This window comes from Capra hircus, chromosome 4 (genome assembly GCF_001704415.2).
Source record: "Capra hircus breed San Clemente chromosome 4, ASM170441v1, whole genome shotgun sequence".
NCBI classification, from domain to species: Eukaryota; Metazoa; Chordata; class Mammalia; order Artiodactyla; family Bovidae; genus Capra; species Capra hircus.
The window spans coordinates 75,876,265-75,891,597 of NC_030811.1; the positions used below are offsets into that span (position 1 = coordinate 75,876,265).

The 15,333-nt window shown below is 38.6% G+C and overlaps 2 protein-coding genes across 3 annotated transcripts in view; one reads left to right on the forward strand and one right to left on the reverse strand.

The window, feature by feature from the left end:
- NAPEPLD (N-acyl phosphatidylethanolamine phospholipase D) overlaps positions 1–5,358 on the forward strand; it is a 57,366-nt gene extending 52,008 nt beyond the window's left edge. For both annotated transcript variants that reach the window (XM_013963249.2, XM_005679103.3), the window contains exon 5: positions 2,365–5,358. In XM_013963249.2, the coding sequence (XP_013818703.2) occupies positions 2,365–2,493 (129 nt within the window). In that variant the 3' untranslated portion in view covers positions 2,494–5,358. The remainder of the gene's footprint in view (positions 1–2,364) is intronic.
- ARMC10 (armadillo repeat containing 10) overlaps positions 1,530–15,333 on the reverse strand; it is a 66,961-nt gene continuing 53,157 nt past the window's right edge. Inside the window, exons 5-6 of the mRNA XM_018047265.1 lie at positions 7,461–7,532; positions 1,530–6,602 (exon numbers count right to left, since the gene is read on the reverse strand). Coding sequence (XP_017902754.1) covers positions 6,351–6,602; positions 7,461–7,532 — 324 coding nt within the window. The 3' untranslated portion in view covers positions 1,530–6,350. The remainder of the gene's footprint in view (positions 6,603–7,460; positions 7,533–15,333) is intronic.

Genomic DNA, 15,333 nt, shown 5'->3' on the forward strand with positions numbered 1-15,333 from the left:
ATGGGGCATTTCTATCTTCCCTGCAGGACTATAGTGCCTGCACTAAAATAGTTTTCTTGCCTACTTCTCAAGTTATCTTCCAGATGGTTGAAGCAGTCAAGAACTGACCTGTGAAGAAACTCACAGAGACAGTGCAACATCAAAATCCATACCAAATTATAGCTTATAACTAAAGTTACAGTTTAGGAAAGAAATTATTAGTGTGAGATAATTGTGTAAGTGTTTTATTATTGGCTGAGAGTGGTAGAACATGGGGGAAGTGGGGAAGAGTTTCATCATTTTGAAATCTCTTAAAAACAATTTTGCAAAGGAAAGCTTCTTGACTTGGGCTATTAAAGTTATATTTTACTGGTGATATATCAGCAATCTCCTATGTGCAAAGAAAAGACTAAGTAGATTTCTGTTATCAGCTAACCTTAATAAGTGGCTATTTCTAGGAATACAGGATAACAAATGCTTAGTTAACCTCAGTTTATCAGCAGACAGTGGCAACACATCTCTGAACACAGCGATAAACCTAGGAGTGAGCAAGCAGGGAGGAAAAAACTTGAGTGTGGCCAGTAACTGTTGGCAGATCTGTACATCCGAAACCACAGAAAACTTGCCTGGTTTTCCTACTGCATCACCGGCTGGCCCTTCGTAGTCTGTGGCTGGTTCCTCCTCTCCCTCCCAGCAGTGAGAATGTTAGGAGTCCATAGTCCAGGGGCCCCTTCTCTTCTCTAGCTGTTTACTCCCTGGGGGAATCTCAACAGTCTCATGGCTTTAAACACGGTCTATGCGCTGTAAGCTCTCTAACCTAGGTTTTTCCCTACAATCCACGTTTAGCTACTTTTCTCCACTTGGATGTCCATCAGGTTACAAAAACTTCATACTAAAGGTTAAAAAGCTTCATCCTAAACTTCCTGCTCTTTCCTCAAACTTGTTTATATCTCGGCAAATGGCAAAATTCTCCTTCCAGCTCCTCAGGCTAAAATCTTTACTGTGTATATCCTCTCTCCCGCTTTCTCCAAATGCAGTCAGCTCACCTGTCAGACTATATTTGGACTCTGACCGCTTCTTATCCCGTTCATCAATGCCACACTGCCCCTTGCTGTCTGTTTTCCACACTGCAGAGGGCAGCGACCTTTACCCCTAAATCAGATCAGGACAATTCTCTTCCAGGAGACCCGCCCCGCCGCCGCCCCAGGTCAAAGCCATGGTGATTCTAATGGTCGCCTATAAAGCCCCCTGCAGTCTGCTCCATCAGGTGTTTATTCAAGTGTTGCCATCTCCAGGAGGACTTCTTAGGTGGTTGGATTTAAAATTAAACCTCCACCTCTGATACTATTTTGTCCCCAGAACGTATCACCCACCCCAATACTGTTTCCTTGCTTGTTCACTTCTTACCTGTCTGTGTATTGGGATGTAAGCTCCAGGAAGGCCAGTGCTCTTATTTGGCTCCCTGACCTGGCTACTCCAGGTACTCACAAGACGCTACCACGTGAAGGGCAGCAGCGGACTTTCTGCCGGCGATCAGAGAAGAGACCGGGTGATTTTTACTCCTGCTTTAACTTTCACATTTTACAGCTTTTCTGATTGAAATGGAAAAAAAACACCTTTTCTGTAACAGCTGTTTTTTTCCCCTTTATTTGATATAAAATAGCCACTATCCAATGTACAGATTTAACTCAAAAGAGAAATAACTGGTGAAATGATTATCTTTTATACCTTTTACTTTAATAATTATAACACATTCAATTGGTTTTAATTTATCTGGAAAACATTTGAGTAGGTTGAAACATCCTTCAGTAGTGTGCTATCTTCACTTTTTTTTTAAAATTTTAAGCTGTGAAAAGGTGAGGAAACACAATGAAACTCCACTGGTCAAATCTTCTCCAGCTCCCTCTCCACGTCTCAGGCTACAGAAGTGGTGTCTGGCGGGGGCCTGGGGATGACAGCCCTTCTGCAGCCAAAAATATCGTCTCTAGAGTTTGCTTACACACAGATGCTCTTCCTTATAATCTGTTTCTATATTCTCCCCAAATATTGGTAACAATTCTTTAGCACTGGTTCCGTTTAGACTGGAATTTCATGTAGGGAAAATAGCGATCAGAGTTCATGCAGTCTATGTTCAGTCTAAGTCGGCACCAAAGTTGGCATACATGGTGTTAGATAAATGGATACATGTGACACTTATATCAACAATGATTATATGTTAGAAAGTGACTCATAGATAATCTTTCAATGAAACAGAAAGATATTATTTTTAAGTGGGCTATGTTGGGCTATGTGGGCTATTTTAGTTGAAATCTTGTTTGAACTGTCCCCTCAAATACAGGTGTGCTTAATCTTTTTCCATTTTTGTTTCTCTCTGCCCTTTGCCAGCATTATTTAGAGCCTCCAGTGAAACTATGTGAAGCTCTAGAAAGATATGGACTTAAGACTGAGGATTTTTTTGTCCTGAAGCATGGCGAATCAAGACACCTTAATACTGATGATGAAGACGTTGAGTAATATGAACATAATAAGAGCTTTTCATGAAAAAGGCATCGTTTGATATACATGTGAAAAGACTAAGTAAGAAATTCATGAATATTATGATTCTTTACATTTGGAAACTACTTCTATAGGTTTATGTTCTGTTATCACCTGATACTAATATGATTGCTGGTCCATATAAATAAGAGTTCAGAGGTGGGTCATTAAAATCCATATTAGCCAACTCATTATTTAAGGTCCTGTCTCAGTGACATAAACACTGCAATGGTTTTTTTTTTTTTAAACTAAAGCATTCTACTTTCATGGTAGAGTTTTGAGGTTATGAAAAACTGCTTTTAAAAACTCACTTCTCTGTTTTTATTCTTAGGGGCCTTCTGCAAGGTAAGTCAAGGCTATATACCTACCTAGATTTTCTTAGAGGCCTGCACAGAAAAACATTTTTTTATAGTCACAGAGTAAATGATGACATTGATTCCCATATGCTTATAGCAATGTGTGCTCTATTAAGATTATACCAAATGGTAAGTGATTTATTTTTTTAAACATAAAAACATAGGAGTTTTGGCTAAGTTACCATTTGTAAGGACAATTTTTTAAAGAGAGGAACAGTATGTTCTATGGCACATCTACAATCCTTATAGCAGAAGCCCTCTGAGCTGGGAAGTGTGGTTATGAGACATGACTTATGAAATTTTCTGCTTTTAATTTAAAAGTCATTCCTGCTCAGCACAAATATAGCTGCAAGGAAATAATTTAAAAACACAAATGCACATCTTATATGTTGATAGACCATATACTTTGGATTTTTATTTTTTCCCTATTCTATCTCCTCTCTGTGTATATATACTCATTTTTTTTTTCTGGTTTCTTAGCTCAAACTCATCAATGTCAGCAAGATTTTTAAGTATTCTATGTTTTACATGAGTGTGAGGTCTTATATTTTTATATCAAATGATCCTTAAGCATGGTTCTACTTGTATTAAGCCAGTGTGGGATGTTAGTGGTTAAAAAGAGACAGGGATTTAGTCATAGATGGGCTCTGCAGGCACTTGGTGACTGTGACCCCTCCTAAGGGGGAGAGCCGAGCAGAAGCCTATTCTGTCTTCCTGGTCGAGTCTCAGTAAAATTAATTTTATTCATACAAAATAATCAAAGTACAGGTTTTTCTACACCAAATGCTACCCAGGCAGTGCCCTGTAATACATGCATGTTGGCCACTCACTCTGAACTTCAGTCCTGCTTCTGCCGTGGACTCTGTGTGCCTCAGTGTCCTCACATGCAACAAGAGGATGACTCCCACCTACCTCCAAACCTGAACAAATAATAGTCACTGGTTTGTTTTTTTTAAAGTACTTTGAAAATACACTGCCTACTACAGATAGGTAGATTTGAACGTGGAAAACAGGCTACTGCTTTTGATATATTTTGATATATTCAAGCATATATAGGGGCAGGGGCAGTAAAACATTGAGGCCTGACAACTTTATCTCCTGCATTTTGTAAATTTGCAGCTATAGCCAAAATAAATGTAAATAATCTTTATAAAAATTTCAGTATTTCTGGCTACAAAGATGCAGCAAATCTGTTAAGGGGAAATGTGTGTATAATACAGGTGAATGTATATGATTTGAGGGCACTAAAGCACATAAAATTTCCCCCTAAAATAAACCTTCAGAAGGAAAAAAAAAAACAAACCAACACTTTCACTCGGAAGGAATATTTCGCCAGCAGACAGGAGTCCGGGCGTCAGGCTTATTGGTCAGTGGCTCTGGCCCGTGTCGCCCTAATCCTAGCCAGTGCTCTGTGGTTGCCTTCCTCGCTTGCAGGCCAGACTGGAAATTCATCTCTTGCCGCGTCTCTGTGAAGCAAGCCATGCACCTCTTGCTTAGTTATTTTTCCTCCTTGAGGGCCTTAATGTTAACTTTGTTTTCACATGTATTGTTTAACTGAAGGTCTCCAAGCACTTTAAATGGACCAGCCTCATTTTTCTAGGCTTCCGCCACGGTTTAATTTTTATCAATATTAGCATTCTTTCCACTTTGGCATTTTGTTCCTTAAGTACATTGAGCTTCATCTTTCCTATCTACATTTTGAAGGGTTTTATGTGCAAAGACAGATTTTGAAAAATTAGACAAATCCCCTCTGTTCCCTCCAGTTTAATTGTCTCATCCTCTAAGTCAATTTCATTTTTCTCTTTGATTAGCCAGCATCCATACCAACATGTAAGATTTTATTGAAATTCACTTCTCCTGTGGTCGGAGGAACACTTTGATACTCACTGCCCAAGAGGGTGGGGCCATCAAATAGGACCACCTAAAAAAGTAAGATGTGCCCTGACCTACAAAGGTAAAGATCTAATTGTGCATTTTCACTGTGTAATTCTTTCTAGATAGTTAAAATGACTCCCCCCTGCCAATTTTCTCTAGCAGTTTGACATTTTAGACTCAATGCTCTGATCTCCAGGAAATGTTATTTGTTCAAGGAAAAGAATAGATGGAGTTTTAGAATTCAGTGCTGCTACAGCACATTAAAATCTAATCTTGATTTTTAATGTGTGTACATTTTGAATATATATTTTCATTAAATGAGGAAGACTACGCAAAACTGTTATAAAGAAATGTGCCTTTCAGGGAAGTAACACGTTTGCATCACTGAAAATGATTCTTAGCACTCATAATGTACAGCTAGTTGAGAATTTTCATCATATACTGAATGTTTGCTACTGTAAAAAATACTTCTCCCGTTTTATTTCTGTATCTGTATAACCCTGAGAAAGCACATTTTTCTGTTTGAGGATTTGTAAACTTCCTATGGAAATCTATATATTTAGAAATGAAATTCAAAGTACTCTTGCCTTAAATATATGAATAGGAAACCTTCTGCTTGCAAACTGATTTACTTAATAACAAAGCATGGTGGTGGTCATAAACTTGAATATTACAAAACATGGGGATGTGGGGTGGAGAAGGGGAAGTCAAATATAGCAAATTGTTACAGTAGCTTATGGGACAAAGATACTATTTAAAATAACTGCTGAGAATTTTTGTCTTTAATTTTAGTTATGTAAAACATAGATGAAAATTAATGAATAAAACTTTTCACTTAAAGGGAGAAAATAATCTTGCCACTTTTTTCTACTTAAAAAAAAAAAAAACCTATGAATTTCTTACCCTGAGCATAAATTTTAAACACTGGATAGACTAAGCTCCTGTACAAAGAAAAGCCGTTTCCTCGCTCTCCAATCCTACTCTCAGGAGACTGGGTTTCCTTCTAGATGTACCAAAAGGCCTACACGTGAATGACAGAAGCATTCTGTTTTGACTGATACCAGTATGTTGTAAACAGGAGTGGGTATTAGGAAACATTTTTCCTAACAGTTGCAAGTTTTCATGGACTAAAAGTAGATTCTATGATTAGAACAGACCTGAGTGGCAGGTGGCCTTGGGAGCACATGATTTCATTGCTACTAGGAGAACAAGGCCCTTCCTAGGGCAGTTAGGAAACAGTGTCGCTGTCCTGGTGGAGTAACTGCAAATCCCTCTGGACAAGGGAAGGGGAGCTTACACACAAAAGGTCACTGTCGCTCCATGTAGAGGGAATAGCTGAAGTAGCTTAGCAAAAAGCAAAATAAAAACAGTTGCAGAACAAGCTGAAATTGATATTCATTTAGTATCAATAAAATGGTCCAAAACAAACCAGAAGATCATGGCAAGGTGTAGCTGTGTTGAAGATGAAATGTATTTACAGTACATGATATTTACTATTTAAATTCAGCAGTTAAAAGAATCTCTTTGTGAGGAAGGTGAAAAATGAGAAATCTCTGTGTATTAATTCTGGACTGCATTACTCTTTGGAAAACTATGACCAACCAATTAGAATTTTGGTATCATTGTTACCTTTTCCTTCACGTCGGCATCATGGTGATGAACTAAAGCTTTCATTTTCTGGGCACATTCTTTTCCATACAACAGGGAAAACAGTGAACCTGCAGGGAAAGCTGGCTGTGTAGCTAAACGGCGCTCTTCGCTGAGGCAGTTTGTTATGTTCTGAAGCAGTGTGAGAGCTCGAAGAAGAATCTCCTTTGGTACATGGCCATCAAGAAGTGAAAGGAATGATGAGTCCACCTGAAATAGGAAACAATGAGAATTAAAAATATACGAAAACATTTTCCATGGGTCTCTTCACATGTACTGAACACATTTTAAAAAATCCTGTTGTAGAAATCTATCCCTGAGACAGCATAACATAAATGTGTAAAACCTTCAGCACCCCTGTGTCATATACCAAAGGAAACGGGAGGTTTTGTGTCTTAGCTTAAAAATACTATTTTCTTGCAATCCTAGAATGTAGCCATTTTTCCTCTTTAAGATCCATCATATATAGTCATCATGGAAACTCATTAATTCAAGGCACCAGGTATAAGAGCCGAGCAGATAAATAATAAAACAGGGTCCTTTTTCTGTAGGATATTCTATCATAGTACAAACTATGCTTCCTTCAGAATACCACAGCTTTTAATTATCTTGCTCATTTCTTACATTTTCTGTCTCCTCTACCTACACTGTAAGCGCAAGCCGACAAGCACCACGTCATCTCACTGGTATATCCTAGCGCTCAGCTGGGCATCAGGCGCATGGTGGTGCCTCCATGAATACTAGTGTCTCTGGATACTGATATACACTGAGCATTAATAGGTCAAGTAGAAAAGGTGTGATAAGTACCCCAAAGTGAACAGAGGCATAAAAATTACCATTTATTACTACTAGGGAGACCTTCCCAAAACAGTTTTCAGAAGTAAAATATGGTCATTACAGAAAATTGAGGTAATTCATATAGGCAAAGAGAACCAAAACAGAAGGGAAAACCACCTCTAATATTGCTCCTCAGGGAGAATTCCCGTTCATACTTTGGGATAAATCCTTCCCTTCTGAATCTGTCTGTCCAAACTGATGTATAGACAGCACAAATGTGCAGGTGCTTACCTGGGCATCAAGAAGTTGATCTGTCATGGCTGGATTTTCAGACAAATTCAAAAGCAGCTTCAAAACTTGAACCTGAAACAAGAAAAATATCAGATTATTTCAGACAACCAAGCTTGGATTTTCTCTACCTGACATGCTGTCTCCCAACCATGTCCATATTTTAAAGTCCTGCCTATTCTTCAAGGTCAGATTCAAATTCTCTCCATTCCACGAAGTCTTCTCAATTCATTTTACTTAAAAAGCTTAGTTTTTCAATTATACTGATAGGGAGAAAGTAGTGAATGTCTTCACGTCCCACCACTGGCCCACACAAATACCTAACACAGGGTAACTTTAACATGTTACATAAATAATCTTTATTATGATCACTGTTATGTAAAATGTGATCTTTGGAATAAAAAAGCCATCTCTCAAACTTCAGTTTATTTCTACTTAAAGTATGAAAATGTAAGGAAAGTTTGGTTATGGACACTTACAATAAGGTGCTTTTTACTAGCTTTCTGTGATTCCTGGTGCATACTGTTATATGAAAAGTTTTACAATCTTTTAAACAGACAATGATATAATCAGCAAAAACATGTTAACAACTTACACTGGACTACTTGCATTCTTTTTTTGGCACTTCATTTTTAATTGGAGGATAATTCCTTTACAACGTTACGTTGGTTTCTGCCATACACCAACATGAATCAGCCATAGGTATACACATGGCTTCTCCGTCTTGAACCTCCCGCCCCACCCCCTCTAGCTCATCAGAGCACTGGGTTTGAGCTCTCTGCATCATACAGCCAATTCCCACTGGCTATCTAGTTTATATATGATAACGTATATGTTTTCAATGCTACTCTCTATTCATCCACTCTCGAACCACACTGTGTCCACACATCTGTTCTCTGTTTCTGCATCTTCATAGCTCCCCTGCAAATAGGTTCATCAGTACCATCTTTCTAGATTCCATATGCATGTGTTAATATATGATACTTTTCTCTTTCTGACTTCTCTCTGTATAATAGGCTCTAGGTGCACCCACCTCATTAGAATGAACTCAATGTGTTTGTTTATGGCTAATATTCCATTGTACGTATGTACCACAGCTGCTTTAGCCATCTGTTGATAAACATCTAGGTTGCTTCCATGTTGGAGCTATTGTAAATTATGCTGCATTTCAGTTATGCTTTCCACAGGGTATGTGCCCAATGTGGGATTGTTGGATTATATGGTGGTTTTATTCCTAGTTTTCTTTTTAATTTTAGGATAACTGCTTTTCAGAATTTTATTGTTTCCTGTCAAACATCAACATGAATCAGTCATAGGTGTACAATATGCACTCCTAGTTTTTTTAAGGAGAAGAACTTTCCCTAATCTCCTTGCCCTATGGAACCATTGCTGGGTAAAGAGGATATGCTGCCGCCGTGTGGACACTTCCCATAATTACAACTGGAAAAACCAGGGCTGAGGGGAATTCTATTATTGCAAGGCCTGCAGAGCTATTAATGAAACCTGCCCTGGAGAAATGTGCTGTGGTAAGCAATCAAAAGAAAATTCCAAATAGGCTCAAATTTCAGGCCACTTCAGGAGTTAAGTTTTACTCACAACATTCTTTTAAGAAATGAAACACATAAGAGGATGCTCACCATCACTCATTAGTAGAGAAATGCAAATTGTCACTACAGTGAAGGATCACCTTGCACCAGTCAGTGGCCATCATTAAAACCTCTCCACAACAACCGCCAGGGAGGGCGGGGTGAAAAGGAACCCTCCTCGCCTGTTGCTTAGACAGTAACCTGGTGACAGCCACGAGGGAAGACACTACGGAGGTTTCTCAAAAAATTAAGCAGAGCTACATCTGATCTGGAGTCCCACTCCTGGATATGTGTCTGAAAGAAACTTCAGACAAAATTCATGCACAACCACCCCAAAGGGTATTGGAGGAGAAAACCAGATTTTGAAAAGTCTCATGCAGCCAAGTATGCACTGGACAAGAATTTTTCACATCCAACAAATGGAAGCAAACAAAAGGTTCATCGAGAGGAATGGAGAAAGAAGTGGCACGTGTACACAATACAATACGACTCAGCCAAGAGAAAGAATGAATTATTGTGATTTTCAGGAACACTGATAAAACTAGGGGATAATTAAAGAAGTGAAGAAAGTCAGAATCAGAAAAATACAAATATCAAATATCACTTAAAAGTGGAGTCTAAAAATACACAGATTACTTGAGGAAACATAAGCAGACGTGAGTTAACAAACATACTAAATGAGAAGGGGTAAGGGATAAATTATACAGTTTAGATGTAACAGATATAATCACTCTATATGAAATAGATTATCAACAAAGACCTAGGTATAATAAGGGAGTTCAACACTGTAATAAGCTATATGGGGAAAAAATTCAATTGTGAATCGATATGTATATATGCAAAACTGAAAATACATTTTGTATACCTACAGCACTCATTACCTTGTGTATCAATGTTAGTACAGTAAGAAATAAAAGTGAATTTAAAAATAACAAGGATGGAGACAAGCTTTCAGTCTGTGCTGTCATACTCTCCACTTTATAATTCAACACCAAGTCAGGACTTTGACTGAGGCTCTAGTTGCTTTAAAGAAACACAGTTGGGCCTGTTTAGATCAACAACATTAACAACAGAGTTGAGTGGTATTTAATCTTCACAAGGCCTACAGGGCTCTATACCTGTTCTCGAGAAATACCCTGGGGTAAATCAACAATAGAGAATTGAAAACAGGGCAGACTTTAAAGGAGCCAATTTCAAGAGGTGAATTTTATTTACACTTCATAAAATATAAGCACATCAAGAGATACAGACATCACTCATGATTAACATATACACACTAATGTATATTGACTAGATAAAAAGGAGCTACTGAATAGCACAGTGAACAATACTGCACACACTAATAATCTATATGAGGAAAGAACCCAAAAAAGAGGATTCAGGTCTATACAACTGAATCCTGTACACCTAAAACAAACACAACACTGAAAATCAACTCTACACCAATGAAAAAGAAAAATTAAATGGGTGGTGGGGGGAAAGGTGCCACGAAGAAATGCTCTCACCCTGTGGCTCTTTGCCCTAAAGGAAACTGTAAAAACCTGTGCTGATGGGCAATTAATATTCACAAGGGGCAGTCAAGAAAAACACCTGCCCTCAAGATACATCCTGGGGTATGACATCAGAAAAGATTTCAAAACAGGGCAGATGCTCAAGAACCCAATTTCAAGTGCTATTTCACTCACCTTGTTTACAAAAAGAAAAGAAAAGATGTCAATATTGCAAAATATTAGAGAAGTGCAAATCAAAACTACAAACAGATTTCCTCACACCATTCACAGTGGCCATTGTCCAAAAGACAATGCTGGAAATGGTATGGAAAAATGAAAACCTCCCTGCAACTGTGGTGAGAAGGTAAATTAGTAACAGCCACGATGAAGAACAGTGTGCAGGTTGTTTAATAAATGAAAAGGGGGATGAAATTGGAATATTCACTAACATACAGAAAAATAAACTCCAAACATATTAAAGACCTCAACAAAAGGATGAATACTATAGAGCTCTTGAGGAAAATACAGGCAGAGCATGCTTTGACATAAATTTCAGAAAGTTCTTTTTTGATTCACCTCTTAGAATCATGAAAAATAAAAATAATGGGACCTAATTCCACTCGAAAGCATTGGCACAGCAGAGGAAAACATAAGTACAACAAACAGACAACCCTTAGAATATAACTAATATTTGCAAACAAAGACACCCATGAGGGATTTATCTCCAAAACATGCAAACAGCTTATGCACCTCAGTATCAGAAACAACCCAATCAAACAGGGGCACAAGATTTAGATGAACATTTCTTCAAAGACATAGAGATGGCCATTAAGCACATGAAAAGTGCTCAGCGTTTCTAAGTTATTACAGAACTGTAAGTCAAAAGTACAGTGTGATATCACACAGTTCAGAATGGTCATCATCAAAAAAACCTACAATAAATGCCAGAGAGGGTGTGGAGAAAAGGGAATCCTACTATACTGTTGGTGTGACTGAAGGTCAGTAAATCCACAGAGAACAGGACAAAGGTTCATTAAAAACTAAACGGAGAAGTATCATAGGACCCAGCAATCCCATTCCTGGACATAGATCCAGAGAAAACTACAATTTTAAAAGACAGATGCATCGTACATCATTACCAAGTGGGCTTTATCCCAGGAATGCAAGGATTCACAAATCAATCATGTTAATGTGATAATGTGATACACCATATTAACAAACTGAAAGATAAAAACCATACGATTATCTCAATAGATGCAGAAAAACAAAATTCAACATCCTTTTATGATAAAAACCCTCCAAAAAGCAGGCATAGAAGGAACAAACCTCAACATAATAAAACCCATATATGATAAACCCACAGCAAACATCCTCAGTGGTGAAAAATTGAAAGCATTTCCCCTAGAGTCAGGCACGAGACAAGGTTGCCCACTCTCACTACTACTATTTAACATAATTTTGGAAGTTTTAGCCACAGCAATTAGAGAAGAAAAAGAAATAAAAGGAATCCAGATTGGAAAAGAAGAAGTAAAACTCTCACTGTTGCAGATGACATGATCTTCTACATAGAAAACCCTAAAGACACCACCAGAAAATTACTAGAGCTAATTAATGAATATAGCAAAGTGGCAGAATATAAAATTAACACACAGAAATCCCTTGCATTCCTATACATTAACAATGAGAAAACAGAAATTAAGGAAACAATTCCATTTACCACTGCAATGAAAAGAATAAAATACTTAGGAATACATCTACCTAAAGATACAAAAGACCTATATATAGAAAACTATAAAACACTGATGAAAGAAATCAAAGATTACACAAATAGATGCAGAAATATACTGTGTTCATGGATTGGAAGAATCAATATAGTGAAAGTGAGTATACTACCCAAAGCAATCTATAGATTCAATGCAATTCCTATCAAGCTACCAACAGTATTTTTCAGAGAACTAGAACGAATAATTTCACAATTAGTATGGAAATACAAAAAACCTTAAATAGCCAAAGCATCTTGAGAAAGAAGAATGGACCTGGAGGAATCAACCTGCCTGACTTCAGGCTATACTACAAAGCTACAGTCATCAAGACAGTATGGTACTGGCACAAAGACAGAAATATAGATCAATGGAACAAAACAGAAAGCCCAGAGATAAATCCACGCACTATGGACACCTTATCTTTGACAAAGGAGGCAAGAATATACAATGGAGAAAAGACAATCTCTCTAACAAGTGGTGCTGGGAAAACAACCACTTACAAAAGAATGAAACTAGAACACTTTCTAACACCATACACAAAAATAAACTCAAAATGGATTAAAGATCTAAACGTAAGACGAGAAACTATAAAACTCCTAGAGGAAAACAGGCAAAACAGTCTCCTACATAAAGCAGGATCCTCTATGACCCACCTCCCAGTGTATTGGAAATAAAAGCGAAAATAAACAAATGGGACCTAATTAAATGTAAAAGCTTTTGCACAACAAAGGAAACTATAAGCAAGGTGAAAAGACAGCCTTCAGAATTGGAGAAAATAATAGCAAATGAAACAACTGACAAAGAATTAATCTCAAAAATATACAAGCAGCTTCTGCAGCTCAATTCTAGAAAAATAAATGACCCAATCAAAAAATGGGCCAAAGAACTAAACAGACAGTTCTCCAAAGAAAACTTACAGATGGCTAACAAACACATGAAAAGATGCTCAACATCACTCATTATCAGAGAAATGCAAATCAAAACCACAATGAGGTACCATCTCACACCAGTCAGAATGGCTGTTATCCAAAAGTCTACAAGCAATAAATGTTGGAGAGGGTGCAGAGAAAAGAGAACCCTCTTACACTGTTGGTGGGAATGCAAACTAGTACAGCCACTATGGAGAACAGTGTGGAGATTCCTTAAAAAACTGGAAATAGAACTGCCATACGACCCAGCAATCCCACTGCTGGGCATACACACCGAGGAAACCAGAATTGAAAGAGACACATGTACCCCAATGTTCATCGCAGCACTGTTTATAATAGCCAGGACATGGAAGCTACCTAGATGTCCATCAGCAGATAAATGGATAAGAAAGCTGTGGTACATATACACAATGGAATATTACTCAGCCAGTAAAAAGAATGCATTTGAATCAGTTCTAATGAGGTGGATGAAACTGGAGCCTATTATACAGAGTGAAGTAAGCCAGAAAGAAAAACACCAATAGAGTATACTAACACATATATATGGAATTTAGAAAGATGGTAACGATGACCCTACATACGAGACAGCAAAAGAGACACAGATGTAAAGAACAGACTTTTGGACTCTGGGAGAATGCGAGGGTGGGAAGATCTGAGAGAATAGCACTGAAACATGTATATTATCATATATGAAACAGAGCACCAGTCCAGGTCTGATGCATGAAACAGGGTGCTCAGGGCCAGTGCACTGGGATGACCCTGAGGGATGGGATGAGGAGGGAGGTGGAAGGGGGGTTCAGGATAGGGAACATGTGTACACCCATGGCTGGTTCATATCAATGCATGGCAAAAACCACCACAGTATTGTAAAGTAATTAGCCTCCAATTAAAATAAATAAATTTAAAAAATAAAATAAAGGACAGATGCACCCCAATGTTCATGGCAGCACTATGTACAATAATCAAGACATGGAAGCAGCCTAAGTGGATGAGGACAGATGAATGGGCATATAAGGTGGGCTACATACACACACCAGCAAGAAGGGAGGAAGGACAATTACATTTAATACTGAGTGAAATAAGTGAGTCAAGGAAAGACAAGTATCATATGATACCACTTAGAGATTGATTCTAAAAATGGATACAAATGAACTTCTTTATCCAACAGAAAAGGCCTCACAGGCATAGCAAAGCACCTTATAGTTGCCAAAAGGTAAAGGTGGTGGGCAGTTAAGAAATGAGCAGGTGGAGATAAACATACTCTTTATAATAAAAAAGCCCCCACTGTAGGACGAGGACTCCTACTGGTCAACACTATATAATGAACTATATGGGAAGAAAACCTGAAAAAGGAGATGTACAAGTCTATGCATATGTGAATCATGGTGCTGTACACCTAAAAAAACAGACCTTACAACACTGTAAGTCATCTATACACCAATACAAAATACAAATTACACAACGAAAATGCCGACTCTATTCCCCTCAGGCCTTGGTGACTGGGGCTGCTGTCACATTCCTGAAGCCTGGGCAGGCTTGGTTCCCAAGGATGGACTCATGTGGGGCTGATGGGTCTGGGGAGGATGTGCCAGCCAATGAGCCCTGCCCCATGGACCTACTGTGCTTGTTTCCCTCTGCATAGGCCCACAACCTCCAGATTCAGGTGGGTCCTCCTACAGTGAAACTCCGGCTGCTGCACCCAAAGAATGGTGGAGCCTCTGGGTTGGAAGAGCTTTGAAAAGTCCCCTGGGCTCCACGTCTCCTGGTGGTGGGGTTTCCACTTCCAGCCTCCTTCCTTAGGGTTGCCCCACCTATGGATGAAAGCACCCTCTGCAGAGTGATGTTGCCGGAATTCGGATTTCTCCAGGGGATAAAGGGTAAGGAGGGCTTCCCTGGCGGCTCAGACGGTAGAGAATCTGCCTGCAATGCAGGAGACTCAGGTTCAATGCCTGAGTCAGGAAGATCCCTTTCAGAAGGGAATGGCTACCCACTCCAGTATTCTTGCCTAGAGAAATCTATGCACGGAGGAGCCTGGCAGGCTACAGTCCATGGGGTCACAAAGAGTTGGGCATGACTAAGCAACTAACAATAAGGAGTAAGGAGGGAAG